This window comes from Microcaecilia unicolor, chromosome 3, assembly GCF_901765095.1.
Source record: "Microcaecilia unicolor chromosome 3, aMicUni1.1, whole genome shotgun sequence".
Taxonomy (NCBI): Eukaryota; Metazoa; Chordata; class Amphibia; order Gymnophiona; family Siphonopidae; genus Microcaecilia; species Microcaecilia unicolor.
The window spans coordinates 401,623,264-401,642,862 of NC_044033.1; the positions used below are offsets into that span (position 1 = coordinate 401,623,264).

At 43.9% G+C, this 19,599-nt stretch overlaps 1 protein-coding gene across 2 annotated transcripts in view; it reads left to right on the plus strand.

Moving 5' to 3' along the window:
* Positions 1-330: 330 nt before the first annotated feature.
* The window catches only part of LOC115467065 (cytochrome P450 2K4-like), a 153,165-nt gene continuing 133,896 nt past the window's right edge, over positions 331-19,599 (plus strand). Inside the window, exon 1 of one of the 2 annotated variants that reach the window (XM_030198743.1) lies at positions 331-607. In XM_030198743.1, coding sequence (XP_030054603.1) covers positions 422-607 — 186 coding nt within the window. In that variant the 5' untranslated portion in view covers positions 331-421. The remainder of the gene's footprint in view (positions 608-19,599) is intronic. The other variant, XM_030198744.1, reaches the window with a different exon arrangement.

Sequence of the window (19,599 nt, forward strand, 5' to 3'; positions counted from 1 at the left end):
AGTACAGATCCCTGGCGGCATTCCACTATTCACCCCCCTCCACTGACAAAAATATTCATTTAACCCTAACCTCTGTTTTCCTTTCTTTTTTTTTTTTTTTTCCAATCTGCTTATTGAAATTTTCATTCAAATATTCAAATGTGATGGAAGGAAGGAGAGAGTTTTTGAGGGTGTAGTAATGTTTCTTTCTGGGTTCCATTCTCATGGAACCAACCTCCCCTCTTTTTCTAACTTCACATGGGTCAGCAGATTTTGTGCCTTGGAACTTCCTCTGTTTGAAATGTTATAAAGGGAATGGAGTGGGTGGAGATAGCTAAGACCAACCCTGTTATTCGATACCAAAACTTTCTGCAGTTTAGTCTTACAAAATAAGGTCTGTAAGTTTGTTATCACACCCTCAGAGAGCAAGCATTAAAAAACAATGTGCTTTTCTGTTCTAACCATCTTATTTTTGGTGGGGGTCATTACTCTTATTTGCTACATTAGTGGAGTAAATGTCTGGAAAAGAAATATCCAACAGAATTTTCCACCAGGACCCAGACCACTGCCTCTCATTGGAAACCTGCACATCATGAATCTAAAGAGACCCCATAAGACTTTATGCAAGGTAAGAAAGATTGCAGAATGAATCTCCCAGGCAGAATCCTGGTGTTTAAAAAAAATACAGCTTTCCTATATGTAGTATTTTCTTAGAACTTCAGAAAAAGATGCATTTATTACTAGATGACTTTTTGCAGACAAAATACATAGTTCAGACTTTTTAATCTGCATTCAGAAGGAAATAAAATCAGGACTCGCATATGTGTTCGTGTGTGCATGTGTGTATGTCTAGTAACTTGGGGGAAGGGTGTGGTATGAGGGTTCCAACAAGTGTGCGTGTGTGCACCTTGGAATACAGGTTCTATCAGTCCTGGGTGGAATGTCTTATAAACATATGGTATTGCTTGCAAACAGATTATTCAAATCAGATTTTGTGCATAATCTTTCTATCTGTTACACTTTTCAGAGCCAAAGGAAGGACGATTATCAGACACATACCAAATAAATAGCAGTTTACCTGTGGAAATTACATTGGATTAGCTGAAAATAACCCTTGCCTGCCCAACGAAATTACATGCAAATGTCCGGAGCATTCATATTTATTACCAACTTGAGGGGAGTTGTTGCCAGATGTGAGGAGAGGGTGACATAAGAAGCATGCATAAAGCTGGTTTTAATTTTTATGTATGTTATTTTCCTGCAAATGTTTGTCTACAGAAATTGCAGGTGTAATATTTGCAAGAACTTATGTCCAACAGACTTTTCAAACTAGTTGCATACTTTACCATCTGTAAATTAGTTATAAACTCTCTGGGTACAAAGTACTTGTGGCCTATGGGTACAAAGTACTTGTGGGCTTTGCAGCTAAACAGGCTATCTGAAAGCTGCTCTTTAAAAGATTCAACTTTAAGAAATATGCTTTAGGTCTGTACTGTGAAAAGATAATAGGTAAAAAAAATAATGGAAAAAGAATATATTGTCACTAATTCAGTTTGAATACTTCCAAGCCTGGTGGGAATGGAGAAAGATATAATTATTAGATAACTTGTTTAGAGAAACCTCAAGGCACAGGGGGAGAGGCAAAGAAGCACCAGTATCGGCAAGAAGATCCCACATTCTCTAGGCTGAGGGTTAGATCAGGTTTGGAGTTTTGTAGGAATATAGCTGAATTGAGGGAGTTTCTCCATAGATAGGCTTGCTTGGGGGGAATTTGACAACAAAGGTTTGTTTGCTGTCGAACTACCAGAAAGACCACATGAAAACAATTTAGGACTCTTTTATAGAGGGATGATTGGAATACAGCCTAAACATTCATCTTGATCTGAATTGTTCTTCAGTCTGTCACAAATTTGCTACTGTTGACCAGTCCAAACACAACTTCTGAAATGATAGGACTGTAAAATGTGAAGTCAATAAAAAAACAATGACTTGAAGAACCAAAAGCAGTAAGAGAGGGCTAAAACAGGACCAAAAGTGAATAGAAGACCTCAAAGCAATGAGGATGAATCATTTGAGTACTGGTGGGTGGGAAGTTATTCACCCCAAATTTGGCTGCTGAGGTTCAGTAGGCATGGCAGCATTGGAAGTGATATGTATATTCAATGTCTCTTAAAGTAATTGGGTACACAAAATTCATTAGCCTAGAAGGAAATGTTAGCCTGGAGGGCTCATGTTATTTAGTGGCTAGGAGATGTAGCAATTATATCTACAAGGTCCTGCCAAAGGATAAAACAGCAGGAACAGTAGTGGAACGATGACCCAAGGCTTCATTCCACTATTGGTATGAAAGTGGTAAAACTAGAGGACTTGAATTTAGATTAGTGTGGTGGACTTTGGTTCTGGGGAACTGGGTTCAATTCCCACTGCAGGCACAGGCAGCTCCTTGTGACTCTGGGCAAGTCACTTAACCCTTCATTGCCCCAGGTACAAATAAGTACCTGTATACAATATGTAAGCCGCATTGAGCCTGCCATGAGTGGGAAAGCGCGGGGTACAAATGTAACAAAAATTTTAAAAAAAATTGATTGCGGGGGGGGGGGGGGGGGGCACTCAAGAATAATATTAGGCAGTACTTTTTCACAAAGAGGGTGGTATATGCCTGGACTGCCCTCCCATGGGAGGTGGTGAAAAGGAAAAGAGTAACAGAATTCAAAAATGTATGGGATAAACACAAAGGAATTCTGTATGGAAGGCATGGGACCAAACAAGCTTAGTTTTAATCAGATGGCAATACCAGTTGTTCTGTTTGTCTGTCCTATTTAGATTGTAAGCTCTTTGAGCAGGGACTGTCTTTTCATGTATGATGTACAGCGCTGCGTATGCCTTGTAGCGCTATAGAAGTGATAAGTAGAAGAAGTAGTAGTAGTAGTAGTAGTAGTAGTAGAAGCAAAGCCAGTCCTGAACAGACTTCTACAGTCTGTGCCCTGATCGTTGCTGGACAGATTCAGGTTTAGTAGTTGGAGATCAAGGACATGCCAGGTAGATTTATAGTCTCAGCCTTGAAAATGCCATTACTTTTCCAAATGGCCCAGGAGGAGGAACATTTCTGACCAGTTCTGGTGAAGTTTGAGGTTTTATACCAGCTGGTTTCTATTCCCCTGATGAGGCCAAACAAATACTGCCTTTCCTGAGAGAATATGTTCAGGCACTGGCGAGAATGTCTGCCCATCTCTTTCAGGCAGATACCCTGGGCATCTCCTCACCACCTGAGAGGCCAGGGTGCCCCCAGGAACTGGCAAGGTTATATCTGGCCAAAGCTCTCATCTCAGGAAAGGCCCCACTCACAGATGCCCTATAGCCAGAGCCTAGCCAGTGTCCCTCTGGGGAGTTAGGTGAGGGTGGCCAGCTGAACTGAACAATGTCAAAGCAGTGCAGAGAAACAGCATTGTGGGTCGTAGGATAAGGCTGACTGCCCATCTGCATCACCACTGCACTCTGTAGCCCTGGGGGTTCACAATCAGTGCATAAACCTATAATAATGCTGCCTACAGAGATCTGGTCTGTGGGATACTTGGAGTTAATGGTGCTGGACGTTTATGTGACATAAACATTTGTGGAAACCAGCATGCAGGGCCCCCCAATCCAGATCTATGCTGGAGTCTGGAACAAAGTTCCCAGCACAGGTGTTCCTTCACAAAAAGGAAAGATAGACCTTTGCACTGCCACCCCCAGGAAGGAGGCAGCAGCTACTGGTGTCGACCACATTTGAGCTGCCCTAAGCATTATCTTGTCCTTGCTAACCAACTAGCAGTGGGAGTTCAACCCCATATGCCCCCTCTACCCTGGAAACCCACACCCACTTGCCAGACTGCATGCAACTAAACAAAACTAAGGCAATACTTTTATACCGCAGCAAATGTTTGTTGTCTCACACTAGCCACCAACCAGCTGATGCTCCTAGGCAGTGTCCAGAGTAAAGTTTACTCTCTGTTCAGCATGCTGCCTTGTCCACAAACAGCATAGCTGAGGGCTTAGAAAGATGCAGAAACAGCTGCTTCCTTTGCATGCATTTACATATTTTAAACAACATATAAGATTACAGGTGAGGGACGAGAAAACAACTATATACAAATATAGAGGATATATACATGGGGTGGGAAAGGAACTATTACATATGTCTGTTGTCTCAATGGCAACCAGTCAGGTACAAACCAGCAAACCTCCTATGTAGGCAAGAACTCTGAGTCAGAGGCAAAGGCTGGAACCAGTAGCCAGCAGGCAGCACAGGAGCCTCAAACAGAGGAGGGGGAGTCAGTGGCAGCAGATGAGTCATAAGAGGGCACTGTGCCAGCAGAAGAGCCTGCTGAAGACATCAGCAAGGAGCCACTTGCAGGGGAGGAAGAAGAGGACCAATTACTCTTTGAACCCACACCCCCTGACTGGATATGCCAGATGTCTCTGTAGAGACTGATGAGCCAGAAGAGGACCCACAGTTGGCCCATAGGGGACCACTCGCCAGAGGCAGCAGGCTGTGTGGCTGGCGAACAAGCTCCTGGCCCAAAATGTGCAGCTGGATGACTGCTGGTGCTAGAAGCTACAGCTGATGCATGAGGAGGTTCAAGTTCAGCAGCAAAGGTTCCAAGCCCAAGATGACTACCTGCAGGTGCAGCATGCTATGCAGCAGGAGAGCAAGGATGCTAAATACAATACGTGGCTGCAGCTTCAGGGCATCTAACAAAATCTACATGATTACACAGAGGCCTTGTCCAGCACATTGCTCAACCAGCAGGTGCCTGACCTTCCCAGGGGAACTGGTGAAGCCAGCATTCCAGAAGCACCACCCTCCACACCAGTGCCCACACCACCCAGGCGTGCTTCACAGAAACTTCCCCAGCTCTGGTCAAGCATCCAGAAGCCAAGCAGATGTAGATGGGACTCACATGAACCCAGGCGAGTGGGTTTACCTTGCAGCCAGGCCCTCTAGGGCAGCATATACTTCCTTGCTGGGAGCTGTGCCCAGCAGTAACTCAGCCACAGGGCCAACCAGTTGGCCTAATTTCCATGGGGCAGCAGAAGCAGGCGTATCTCTTGATGCCTCTGAAGGCAGGGCAGTCCCACAGGGGAGAACTCAGACAATGTGTTTGTTCCGGCAAGGCCTAGACCTTCCCCTACAGCTAAAGGGAGGGATGGGAGAGTTGGCCCACAGAAGGGAGGGGGATAATGAGGTAGGGCTGTGAGGCAAATACTTGCCATGCTGTGGTGGTATGTGCTGGAAAGAGGGGGTGTATGTGCTGGGGGTAGGGGTTGAGGGTGGGGGAATATAATAAAATATAATGAGGCCAAACAAATACTGCACTGACCTTTACTGGAAATTGGTCTGTTTGAATCTTTGGTGCAGACCCCCCAGCTGATGTGGTCCCTGGTCAGTTCTGTGGGTGGGGAGGGGGCGAGGAATGGTTTACTCTTTCAAATAGACTAGGGAGCACTCTTTGAAACTAATAGGTGCCATCTGTAAAACATATGTAGCAAGTTTTTTTTTCCACTATATTCAAAACCAAGCTATGGACATTATTACCAGAGCTGGGCATAAAAGGATTTTACAAACAATCCTGGATGAGAAAGTTTTAAATATATGTACTTATAAATACAGAACACAGTTGTCAGTGTGTAAGTCAGAGTTCTTCCATTCAAGGAGGAAAAACGCCTCAAAAACAAGCCCCTCCCACAGATGTAAATGGGGTGAAGGCTACAAATTCATCATCACAGGTGCTTCTAAAACCTCCTCATTTTAAAACATTTTTTTGAAAAAGTTTTTTCTAATGCTAAACAACAAAACTGCTTTGCCGAGTAAGCTATAAAGTTTTACTTAACTTCGGCAGACTGCAGACTTTCTCCTCCCAGACCGTGATTCAACTGTGGTCAACGGGTCCCGTTTCACATTGCGCTGCTTAAGGACCACAGCAATTCAATCAACCAATTCAACTGTCATAAATCATTCCGTTCAAAATGCCGATGGTAGCATGAAGGGCTTGAATATAGTAAGAAGCATGAAGTTTTAAATATAGTAAGAGGCAGCAGATAAAAATCTGAATGGTCCATCCAGTCTGCCCAATAGTCACATTAATTATCAATTCAAGATTAAATCAACAATGAATGTGATAGTATATACTTGATTATGGCCTTTCTTTGGTGTTTCTAGGACTTAGACCATAGAAATCCGCCCGGCTCTGTCTTTATGTTCCAACTACTGGAGTTGCCATCAAGGCTCACTCCAGTCTATCCAAATCCATCTTGTCATTTGCGGGACACAGACTGTAAAAGTATGCCTGGCACTATCCTCACCTTCAAAATTACTGGAGTTTCCACTGAAGCTCTCTCCAGCCCATCCTAAACCGGATTGCTAAATGCAGGATTCAGACTGTACAAGCAAGCAAAGCACCAGCCTTAGTTGATACTATCTAAGCACCACTTGACATGTTGAGACCAACAGACAAAGTTCAAAACTAGGAGCTCCCTTATACAATGTGCTAACTTTCCCTCCAGAACTGAAACTCCTCCTAGCTTTCTAACTCTCATCAATTATCTCGATATTGATTAGGAAAGTATAACATCAGGGCATGCTAGGGAGGTAAAATTCCTTGACGAAACCAAGGACTGCTTAATGGAGCAGCTGGTACAGAAGCCAATGAGGGAAGGAAAAATTCTAGGTCTAGTCCTTAGTGGAGCACATGATCTGTGAGAGGTAATGGTGAAGGGGCCGCTTGATTATAATATGATCAGATTTGATATCGGCTTTGGAGTAAATACACACAGGAAATCCATTAAAGTAGCATTTAACTTTCAAAAAGGAAACTATGATAAAATGAGAAGAGCGGTGAAAAAAACTTAGAGGAGCAGCTGCGAAGGTCAAAAATTTATATCAGGCATGGATGCTGCTTAAAAATACTGTCCTGGAAGCTCAGGCCAAATATATTCTGTGTATTAAAAAAGGAGGAAGGAAGGCCAAACGACAGCAGACATGGTTAAAAATGAGGTGAAGGAAGCTATTAGAGCTAAAAGAAAATCCTTCAGAAAATGGAAGAAGGATCCAACTGTAAATAATAAGAAACAGTATAAGGAATGGCAAGTCAAATGCAAAGCGCTGATAAGGAAGGCAAAGAGGGACTTTGAAAAAAAGATTGCGTTGGAGGCAAAAACACGTGGAGGGGCATAATCGAAAGGGGCGCCTAAGTTTTCCTGAGGACGTCCTTGCAGGATGTCCCGGCGAAGGGGCGGGGAAACCCGTATTATCGAAACAAGATGGGCGTCCATCTTTCATTTCGATAATGAGGTTGGGGACGCCCAAATCGCAAAATTTAGGTCGACCTTAAAGATGGTTGTCCTTAGAGATGGTCGTCCTTGATTTTCGGCGATAATGGAAACTGAGGATGCCCATCTCAAAAACGACCAAATGCAAGCACTTTGGTCATGGGAGGAGCCAGCATTCATAGTGCACTGGTCCCCCTGACATGCCAAGACACCAGCTGGGCACCCTAGGGGGCACTGCAATGGACTTCAGAAATTGCTCCCTGGTGCATAGCTCTCTTACCTTGTGTGCTAAGCCCCCCCAAACTCCCCTCAAAACCCACTCCCCACAACTGTACACCCCCATAGTCTAAGGGTGAAGGGGGACACCTATATGTGGGTAAAGTGGGTTTCTGGCGGGTTTTGAAGGGCTCACATTTACCACCACAAGTGTAACAGGTAGGGGGGAGATGGGCCTGGGTCCACCTGCCCGAAGTGCAATGCACCCACTAAAACTGCTCCAGGGACCTGCATACTGCTGTCATGGAGCTGGGTATGACATTTGAGGCTGGCAAAAAATATTTAAAAAGTTTTTTTAGGGTGGGAGGAGGTTAGTGACCATTGGGGGAGTAAGGGGAGGTCATCCCCGATTCCCTCTGGTGGTCATCTGGTCAGTTCAGGCACCTTTTTGAGCCTTGATTGTTATAAAAAAAGTCGCCCAAGTGCTTGTCAGGGACACTCTTCTTTTTTCTATTATCGGTCGAGGACACCCATGTGTTAAGCACGCCCCAGTCCCGCCTTTGCTACGCTTCCGACATGCCCCCATGAACTTTTGTCATCCTTGTGACAGAAAGCAGTTGAGGATGCCCACAATCGGCCCACAATCGGCTTTTGATTATGCCAATTTGGGCAACCCTTCTCTGTCGAAAGATGGGCGCCCTTCTCTTTCGAAAATAAGCCTGATTGTAAGAATTTTTTTTACTTATATTAAAAGCAAGTAGTCGGCAAAAGAATCAGTTGGACCGCTAGATGACCAAGGGGTAAAAGGGGCAATCAGGGAAGACAAAGCCATAATGGAGAGATTATAAGTATATAAGAATTGCCATGCTGGGACAGACCAAGGGTCCATCGAGCCCAGCACCCTGTCACCAACAGCGGCCCAAAGAAGAAGCAATTTGTCCCACCCATCCTAGAAATACTGTATTATTCCCTCTTCCATTCAATATGAATTCTTTGCTTTGGTCTTCACCAAGGAAGATTTGGGAGAGATACCGGTGCCAGAAAAGATGTTCAAAGCTATGAGTCACAGAAACTAAATAAAATCTCTATTAACCTGGAAGATATAATGGTGCAATTTTTTTAAATTTATATTTGTACCCTGCACTTTCCCACTCATGGCAGGCTCAATGCGGCTTACATATACAGGTACTTATTTGTACCTGGGGCAATGGAGGGTTAAGTGACTTGCCCAGAATCACAAGGAGCTGTGCCTGAAGTGGGAATCGAGCTCAGCTCCCCAGTTCCCCAGGACCAGAGTCCACCACCCTAACCACTAGGCCACTCCTCCACTATTATTTAATTTAATTTCACAAATTAAATTGCCTGGACCGGATGGTATACATTCCTGAGTACTGATAGAATTGAAAAATGAAATTGCAGAACTATTGTTAGTATTATGTAATTTATCTTTACAATCAAGCATAGTACTGGAAGATTGGAGGGTGGCCAATGTAACACTGATTTTTTAAAAAGTTTCCAGAGGTGATCCGGTAAATTATAGACCGGTGAGCCTGACATTGGTGCCGGGAAAAATGGTAGACACTTTATAAAGAACAAAATTATAGAGCATATTCAAAAGCATGGATTAATGAGACAAAGCCAACATGCATTTAGTGAAGGGAAATCTTGCCTCAACATTACATTTCTTTGAAGTGGTGAACAAACGTGTGGATAAAGGCGAGCCAGTCGATAATATGTCCTCGGGCTGCATGGGGTCCCATCGACACGCATACTTGACTGTCACTGCCTGAGCCATGTGTGTGTAGTCCTCTCTGGGTTTGTTCAGAGAGCGGTGGTTGCAGGCTCCTTAATTGCTTTGCTTCCATGCACCTGTTTCTGCTCTCTCTCTCTCTGCCTGGCTTCCAGGCTTCTCTCCTATTGGTCTTCCGGTTCCTCCTTCCCCTGCTCTTGTCCTATGGCTGTGCCCCTTCTCCCTGCTGATGTCAGACACCAGCACTTTATTAGCTGAGCGCTCCCTGGACTCCATGCTTCGGCTTCTACTTTGGTAGGTGTTTCTAACTCTGTAGTCTGCTTCTTGTCTACTGGTCCCTCGTTGCTGACTTTGCCTGTACCTGGATTACCCTTCTGCCTGCCGCCTGCCTACTGACTTTCGCCTGTACCTGGATTACTCTCTTGACCTGCCGCCTGCCTACTGACTGCCACTTGTACCTGGATTACTTTCTTGACCTGCTGCCTGCCTGGCTAATACATTCATCACCCCGCTTCCAGCTCTGTCCCGTAAGTCCTACAGGCAGCCCACACCTAGGGGCTCAACCTCTGGGGAACGGCAGCGCAGGTGAAACCTGGGGTTGTTCAGACGCCAAGCAGAAACTGGCCCAAGTACCAGGCTCAGCAGCGCTCTACTTGGTACAAAAACTCACAAGTCTGACAGTAAGCCGAAGCCATGATTTCGCCGGACAAACCTGACATGTCTGAGTTGGCCCAGGTTCTTCAGCAGCAACAGGCCCAGCTAAACTGTCTGTCCGGAGTTCTACAGGAGGTGTGTTCCCAGATGTCAACCCTTCAATCCAATGACAGCCTCCTGCTGCATTGTCCGAATCCATGTTACCTACTCCAGGGTTGTGGCTTCCTTAGCCTCCCTGGTTCAACGACACCCCTTCTGCTTTCCGAGGGTTCTTCAACCAATGTCTTATGCTGTTTGAAATGCAACCAGCAGCCTTTTCTATGGATAGATTCAAGATAACCTATATCATCTCTCTACTCACTGATCTTGGAGAATTTCTTTGCCGCTTCTGGTCAGTTTTCAATGTGCTGGGACAGCCCTCCTCTGCAGCCGCAGACCTTCTACGAGTTCAACAAGGCAATTGTTCTGTTGGTGCTTATGCTGTTCACTTTTGAACCCTAGCTTCAGAGGTAAGATAGAACCAAGAGACCTTTACGGCCATTTTCTGGCAAGGACTCAATGACCGGATCAAAGATGAACTGGCCGGCCGGGAACTTCCGAATGCTTTGGATGCTCTGATCACCCTCTGTGTCCGTATGGACGTACGGTTTCAAGAAAGGTCACTGGAACGCTCTGCTCAGCGCCGCTCTCAGAGACCATCTCCCCAGACGCTGCGCCCTTCTTCTCCCAAAGGTGCGACAAGCTCTATTTCTGGAGTCCCTGAAGAGCCAATGATTATCGGACAGCACCGCCTCTCTGAGAAGGAGAGGGCTCACCATCGGGACAATCAACTTTGCCTCTACTGTGGGCAGGCTGGCCACTTCCTAAGACATTGCCCGACTAAACTGGGAAATGCCATGACCCACGGTCACTGAAGGGGGTGGCCCTGGGTCATTTTTCACCTCTTCCAGATAATCTTGTCTCCGTCCCAATATCCCTGCACTGGAGGGAACTCAGTATTAACACTGTGGCTTTGATCGATTCAGGAGCAAGAGGAAATTTTATTGACGCCGGTCTCCTGAACCAACTAGGAGCTCCTTCAATTCTTTGCAAACCTATGCTACAAGTGACCTCCATTCAAGGTTTAACTCTTCCCTACTCGATCATTCACATTGCCTAGCCCTTGCAGATGCAAGTTGGAATTTTGCATAAGGAGGAAATTCAATTTCTGGTGCTTCCCCTGGCCATTCATCCCGTTATTTTGGGCCTACCCTGGTTACGACTACATGCACCAAGTATCAACTGGACTACGAGTGATATTGGCAGTTAGGGTTCCCAATGTTTTGCAACATGTCTCATGCCGGTGATGCCTTTCCCGAGGAATATTGCGGCCTCCCCGGGGGTCTTGAGCCTGGGTGATGCTTCTCTCCCCAAGGAATATCATGATTTCCAAGACATCTTTAATGCACAGGAGGTGTCCTCCTCATCGCCCTTTTGACTGCCCCATTGAGCTACTCCCAGGCAAAATGCCTCCTCGGGGCCGGCTCTACACCCTTTCTCGGGAGGAATCTAAAACCATGTGGGAGCATATTCAAGAAACCTTCTGTAAGGGCTTCATCAGATCCTCTTCATCCCTGGCGAGGGCAGGGTTCTTTTTTGTTTCCAAGAAAGATGGCTCGATGCGACCCTGCATTGACTACCGAGGTCTGAACGAAATAACCATCAAGAATCGGTATCCGCTTCCCTTCATTCCAGAACTTTTGGACCGTCTGCAAGGGGCATCTATCTTCACCAAGTTAGATCTCCAAGGGGCATACAACCTAGTCTGAATTCACCATGGGGACAAATGGAAGATCGCTTTTAATACCCATGAGGTACATTTTGAGTATTTAGTTATGCCGTTTGGCCTTTGCAACGCACCTGTGGTGTTTCAGGAATTCATCAATTTTATTTTTCAAGATCTTCTGTACTCCTTGGTCATAGTTTACTGGGATGACATCCTGGTTTTCTCTACTTCTGTTAAGGACCTTGTCCATCATGTGCATACGGTCCTGCAGTGCCTCCGGAGCCACTGCCTATTCGCCAAGCTGGAGAAGTGCTCGTTTCATCAACAGTCTATCCCATTCTTGGGATATATTGTCTCCTCGAATGGCCTCCAAATGGACCCCGCTAAACTCCGAGCCAGTCAAGATTGGCCCGTACCCCAGATGTGAAGAACTGGACACCGGAAGCCCTTGACGCCTTCATCACCCTTAAACGAGCTTTTCTGTCCACCCCAGTACTCCAAATCCTGATGTTAAAAGACCGTTCATTATGGAGGTTGATGCCTCTTCCCTTGGGGCAGGGGCTCTTCTTTCTCAAGCCTCAGAGTCTGGCAAACTTCACCCCTGTTTATTCTTCTCTAAAAAGTTTTCTTAAATTGGCTTTTCAAGAATGGCACTACCTCCTGGAAGGTGCTTTGCACCCCATCAAAGTAATCGCAGATCAGAAGAATCTCCTATATCTTCAAGAAGCCAAAAGGTTGAACCCACGGCAGGCACGCTGGTCATTATTCTTTTCCCATTTTAACTTCTGCCTGGTGTTACGACCGGCCGAGAAAAATACGCCTACCATGGCTTTGTAAAAGGGTCCCATAGCCGGTTAGCAGCTAGCCACTAACCGGGATATTCAGCTATAGATAACCAGTTATCTCCCTCTGAATATCCGCAGTTAGGCACTTAAATGCTATTTAACTATTTTATCAACTTTGAATATCGGATGGGGGAGGGGACTCTCCAAAGCTGTTAACTTACACCACTTTCACGAAATTCTTTCTCATTAACTCCCAGTTGCCACTACTAGGTTAGCAGGTAGCCAGCATAGTTCCTTTAAGCCACATCTACTACTGTGGCTAGCATTGCACAGTTTTTTTAAGCTTAGATGCCTGAGGGTAGCAGTGCAGCACTGTTCATTAGAGGTTCCACTTACAATTGAGTTGCTAGCTGCCATGAAGCTCAGGGGCAGGTTCTGTGTACTTGGGATATGGTACTAGCTTTTTTGGATAGTTAGGAACCCTGTATATGTTGTAAGTGATGTATTTCTGTCATCCTTGTGATGCTCCTGGACCATTAGTAGTTGAAGTGAAACCTTGACCATTTTGCTGTAATAGATAGACAAATAGACCAGTCTACTAGAGGATGGTGAGGGCTCCTCATTCTCTTGGCCAACCAGTAGAGCAGGTGCTTCAGTAACATTTCTGTTAGATACTCTTGGTTTCTCCTTTAACTTTTCTATAGTGGCTTAGGTAGTACAGTACTAGCCTTTATAATGACTGGACTATAGGGATAAAGCTTAAGCATGAAGGCCCTTCTTTTGTGACTAGAGTTAGAAGACAGAGAGGAACAGAAAAAGTCAAGAACGGGGTTTCAACAATAAGGCAGGGTTTTATAGTCGAGGGAGTATCCTTTTACACCCAGTCCTCCTTCTGATGACAAATATATCAATCCCAGCTTTTCCTAGCTTTTCTCTCTTTTTAGAAAAGGCCAGAATGTCTAGATGGTCAAATATTGGTCTGCCTGCATATCACTGAGGTCAGGCAACAGGTAACATCCTATTAGTTAGGTAGTGGCAATGGAATTCTAAGCAAACACATCTACTGCTAAATTACAGCTGCCCTAGACATATATTACCCATTTTAGAAAGACTACCTAGGAGTACCTTAATCAAAATGATTTAAACATCCAGGAGAGGCTCCTGGCCATTTAAATCACAAGTTCGAGGCTAACCGGTAATTTTCAGCAGCACTTAACTGGATAATGCTGCTGAAAATGCCCGGTTATCGCCCAAGCCGAAACCAGCTATTCTGTGGGTGGAGGCAGCACTTAACTGGCTGAGATAACTGTATAAATAGGACCATGTAAAACACAGTCCTACCTTTATGCAGTTCTTCTTAGCCGGTTAATTACTGAATATCGCACTTAACAGGCTAAGTTTTATCCAGTTGTATATATCCATATTTAATGCTGAAGTTCAGACATGGGCCAGCATTGAATTTCTGGGCATAAGGCTAGCAGTGGGCAGCAAAATGCTGATTGATGTTGGCCGAATATTGGATCCTTTATATTTACTGTTACTAGATTACCAGTTGCCCTAGACAGGTATTTATCATTTCAGAAAGACTACCTTGGAGTACCTTACTCTTTATATATTAACTTTACTGTAAATTTATGAAACTGAAATAGCGGGGGGGGGGGGGGGGGCGCTAGTGAGCCACAGACAAAATGGCAGCCTAGACAATTTGCTCTCCTCCATGAACCAGAATATTGGCGATTTTCAACATCTTTACAAAACTTTTGTCCTTCTTTTTTTGACTCTCAACCTTGTTCAATATGTCTTCTGCTAGAATCTCTACATCCAATTCATTGTCAGTCTCTCAATAAAGCGCTAAACGCTTGAAACACGACCCTCCTATGCCTGAGAAAATGGCGCCAAGTAAGTCTGTTACTCTGGTAGCGGATGTGGTGCTCGATGAGCTTAAATCTTTGAGGGACCTTTCCTCTCGACATTATGAGACTACTTGTAATTTACAATCAGAACTTGCAGCTATTTCGACTTCTCTTGCTGCTTTTCAAGTGCGAATAACAGATTTAGAGCATAAAACGGATCAACCTGTACTGCACTTAACTCAGCATGAAGGAAATACAGAAAAATGCTTCAAAAAGTTAGAGCTAGAATTAGAAGACCTTGCCAATCGGTCCCACAGAAATAATATAAGAATTTTGGGGCTTAAGGAAAGCACTGAGGGATCTAATATGTCTAATTTTCTTACCAAATGTATTCTGGCTCTTCTAAAGATATCATTTGATCCTCCTCTGGAATTCAAAAGAGCTCAAAGGGCTCCGTCACATAAAACAAGGCCGAACTACTCCAAGGCCTGTGGTTGCTAAATTTCTACGCTATCAACATGTGTTTCAATTCCTGTCAGCAGCTCGCATCACTCCGTCTCTCCAACTTGAGGGGAAAAAAGTTCTTATTGTTCCAGATTTAGCAAGAACCACAGCACGGAAAAGAAAAACCTTTTTGGAAATGAGGGCACGTTTGAAATCACTGGGGGCAAAATATGGACTTTTATATCCTGCTCATATGGCCGTTACCATTGACAATGCAACTAAATTTTTTGATTCACCAGAACAACTCCAACAATATTTGGATGATTTTAAACCTGGCGAAATGACATGATATCTGACTTCTTAATTACGTCGCCAAGGTGAAATTTTCTGTTCCTTTAAACAAATGAGCTCAAAAGTCATATGAAGGACAAAAAAAAATTAAAATGAGCATATTTTTACTTTCTTATTTCTGCAATGTTTGTATTGTTCTGCTAAAGTTAAATATGTTTTTAATATTATCGCTTTAGAGCATTGTACTTTGATTAAAATATGGAGGGTTATTGCCTGGACACATAGATCCTGGTTACTGACCTCCTCTTTTTTTGGAGTTTTTCCCTGTTTGGGGCTGAGCATATTTCATTCTCTCTTTGCCTTTTGTTTTGTTTTTTCATTAATCAGCCTGTTCGGAAGAATATGTCCTTAGTCTCAGGGCCGTGCCAAGGGTCTCTGGTGCCCCCCTGCAGACTATCAGTTGGTGCCCCCCCCCCCCCCCGTCTCACTTCTTCATTAGATGTTTCTCCATTGCTACCTGTCTTTCCTTTAGACTGAAAACTACAGGCACAGCCAGACCTACCACATCCTTCAATGTCAAGCATATACTAGAAGACTGTAAATTAGCTTACACAGGAAAGCAGTTTAAAAAAATAAACACAATTCCTGCTGTTTCTTAACACTGCTCTCCAGAGAAAGCACTGCCTTTATAAAGAGGCTTTTCAGTGGGACTTAGCCTATTAAAATCTATTAGCATAATTAGGAATGGCCAGCCCTTGTAACTGCAGAGACCTAAGCTTTGATTATGCATGTTCCTATCTTTGTTACAGTGGGGGGGGGGGGGGGGGGGTCTCTTCATCTCATTTACACAGTCTGACCTCCCTGGCTCACTGGGAGCCCAGTCTCTTGGAGGCTGCTGTACATTGCAAAATAAGATAGCAGATGTAAATTCTCAAAGTGGACATATTCCAAACACTAAAATGAAAATAAAACGATTTTTTTCTACCTTTGTTGGCTGGTGACTTTCTTTTTCTGATCATGCTGGCCCAGTATCTGATTCTGTTGCTGGTATCTGTCCTCTTAACTCTGTTTCCAGGGCTTCCTTTCCACTGTATGTATCCCTCATTGATAAGTCTCTGACTCTAAAGTTTAGCAATTTCATTAAAGCAAAATGTATTTTCAAATATCACAAACTCTCCCTATCCAAGCAGAATGTTTTACATAAAAACAAACACACAAAGAAAGCAATCAGATTTTTACTTACCAGCTATTCTACACTATACGTGAGCTAAACTTCCTCTTTGAACCTCAGCCAATTAAATGGATTTTAGGTGTAGCTATGATAATTATGTACACATCATTGCAGTCATGCCCTCCTCTCAGTGTACATGCTCAAAAAACAAAAACTTTGAACCACTTACAGATAACAATTACACTATTTATTTTTTATTTCTCCCCAGTCTCACTTGCACACCTGCCTCCAAACCTGTTCTCTTTAATTTGAATGTTGTTCCAGCTCACCCTGAATGAAAGTTGTTCACACACCAAAGCCATAAATAGCTGCTGGTTGTACTCTTTGAAACAGCTTTAGCAGAGCAGCGTGTCTGTCTCAGTACTGGTGGGCTACCTTCACTTCCTGATGTGGGAAGGGCAGGGGAGAGAGGAGAATCACAACTTCAGGTAAAAGTTTTTGCAAGTGAGTGGCACCCTCTAGAGGTCGGCGCCCCCCTGCGTTGCTTACCTCGCTTACTGTGTCAGCACAGCCCTGCTTAGTCTTTTCCTTTGCTTACCTTTCCAGATTTTCTGGGACCACATCTAATGTGATTTTCATATAATAAAGTTCTATGGTTTCACAAGATTTATATTGTAAGTTAATTTTATGTGGAGCAGAGTGGAGGAGTAGCCTAGTGGTTAGTGCAGTGGGCTTTGATCCTGGGTAACTGAGTTCAAGTCCCACTGCGGCTCCTTGTGACTCTGGGCAAGTCACTTAACCCTCCAGTGCCCCTGGTACAAAATAAGTACCTGAATACAGTGCAATCTGCTTAAGTGCAAGGGTCTGGGACCAAAGAAATGCATGCAGTTAACCAGAGCATGCACTTAACTGTTGTGACCCAAAGAAGCTTGACATCTGATAGACATATGTAAAGTACTGTTTATTATTATACATACAGTCTCAGTTAACTGACATTAGGCTTGCTTGAAGTAATCAGTTATAGACCTCTGTACAATCTTGGGTCTGCGAGTTCCATAGACTACGTCTGCCAGACGGTAAAAACTGTCATAGCACTGACATCCAGTGGCCTCCAGATAGGCCCGCACAGTGTTGAGACTCTCCAGCGCTCTTGCAAAAGTGACAGGAGGAGGTTGTTCAATTTCATCAGCATGTGCCTCGCTGCTCATTTCTTCATCTGTTCCATCATCAGCCGTTGTTGCCTGCGTGTAGGCGCATATCTCAACATCAGTGCTGTCTTCAGCTGTTTGTAGATCGTAATCAACAGCTACTTAGCGATGGAACTCCTCTTCAGTAACACAGGCTGGGATGTCAATAACCTCTTCATCCGACACATTTGCAACAGCTGCATCTGTTTCATCCCTCTCCACATCCTTAACAAAGCTTGCCCACTTGTAGCAGTTCACAATGGTTGCCTGTGTAACATGATTCCAGGCTTCTTTCTACATATGTAGGGAATCCAATAGTGATAGATTATGAGCCAGTTCAACAGCACATTTATCCTTGCCAGTCTGGTCATTCATAACGCTCATCAGACGACGTAGCACAAGAGCCCGATAATGTTGTTTGAAATTGGCTATTATGCCCTGATCCATAGGTTGGATCAGAGAGGTAGTGTTTAGTGGCAGGAAGACCACCTTGACGTTAGACAGCCTGACATCATCACTGTGTGCAGCACAATTATCACAAAGCAGCAAAATCTGACGCTTTTGTACCCGCATTCTAGTGTCTAACTTCTTTAGTCACTGCTTCCAAATGTCCACAGTCATTCATGAATTTGCCTTAGCCTCGTATGACACAGGAAGTCGCTTAACTTTCTTGAAGCAACAGGGCTGTTTGCTCTTTCCAATGACGAAGGGTTCCAACATCTCACTCCCATCCATATTGCAGCAAAGGAGGATTGTCAGTCAGTCCTTCGATGTTTTACCTCCAGTAGTTTCGGCATATTTGAATACACATGTTCCATCAGGAATTGCTCACCAGTAGAGACCATTTTCTTCAGCATTGAAAATGTCACGAGGTGCAAACTCGTTCAAGAAGGTAGGAAGAACTGAAACAACCCAATTTTCAGCACCAAAGTCATCAGCGTCTTATTTCTCACCATGCTGTTTCTTGAATTTTATGCTGTTCCACTCCTTCCATCTTTCCAACCATCCAACAGTGGCTTTGAATTCAGTTAGTCCAAGACTTTCTGCTAGCTGGTTAGCTTTCTCCATAAGCAGTGGACCACTGACAGGAAACTGTCAGCTCCTGACTTGAGAAAACCACTGAAGAAGAGCATCTTCTACCTCCTCAGCTTTTCCCGCCCGTTTTCGTTTTCATTGTGGATTTGTATTGTTTTGCCAGCCTTCCAGAAGCTGGTCTTTCTGCTTCAAGACACTTGAAATGTGACTGGGATTGACACCATATTCTTTAGCAATAGATGCTTGACTTTGTTTGTTTTCTAATTTTTTTAAGAACTTCTATTCGTTCAGCCAGTGTTAAAGTCTTACAGTTCCGCCACGACAACAATCGCGGTGTATGCCCTAACAACATTCTTTCACTTATTCTGCCTGTGGCAGTTAAAGAGGCAGTAAATTTGAAATCTCGTTGGTTGTCTCGCACAAATCGGCTTCCATATTCCATCTGCGCGCTTATGCAGAGTCTTTCCTGCACAGGAGCGGTCTTGAACCATGCATATAAGTGAATCTTGTACTTATCAGTGGTGCGCTAAACCGAAGTTTGTCCCCATAGAAATTGATGGTGCCAAAAATGGGATTGAAGTAAGGCATACAATTAAACAGAGCATGCGCTTATCCGACGTGCACTTAAATGGAGTGCATTGTATATGTAAACTGCTTTGAATGTAGTTGCAAAAACCTCAGAAAGGCGGTATATCAAGTCCCATTTCCCTTTCCCTTATTTCATAAAGGCTTCCAGTTTCAGATTATTAATCAAAAATTGATCCAGAAGGAAGATGGATTATTCTGAAACTGGAGGTTTCATCTATGCAATTTCAGCTTGCAAATGTATATGCTCCTAATAATGATTCTCCTGAGATTTTCATATCCTTTTTTTAGCATTTATCTGACTTTGGGTCTTTACCAACTTATATCGCTGGTGATTTTAGTCTCACATTAGACCCATGGTTAGATGAAAATTCAGGCACAAGAAACACTCAATCTAAAGCTCTTATTACATTACAATCTCTTATTAGACAATTTCATTTACTAGATCCTTGGAGGATTTTACATCCTGACACTAGAGATTATATTCATTATTCTGCACAACATAATTGTTTTTCTCGCTTAGATTTTTTTCTCATCTCCGCATCATGTCTATCTAATATATTAGAATCTGGAATC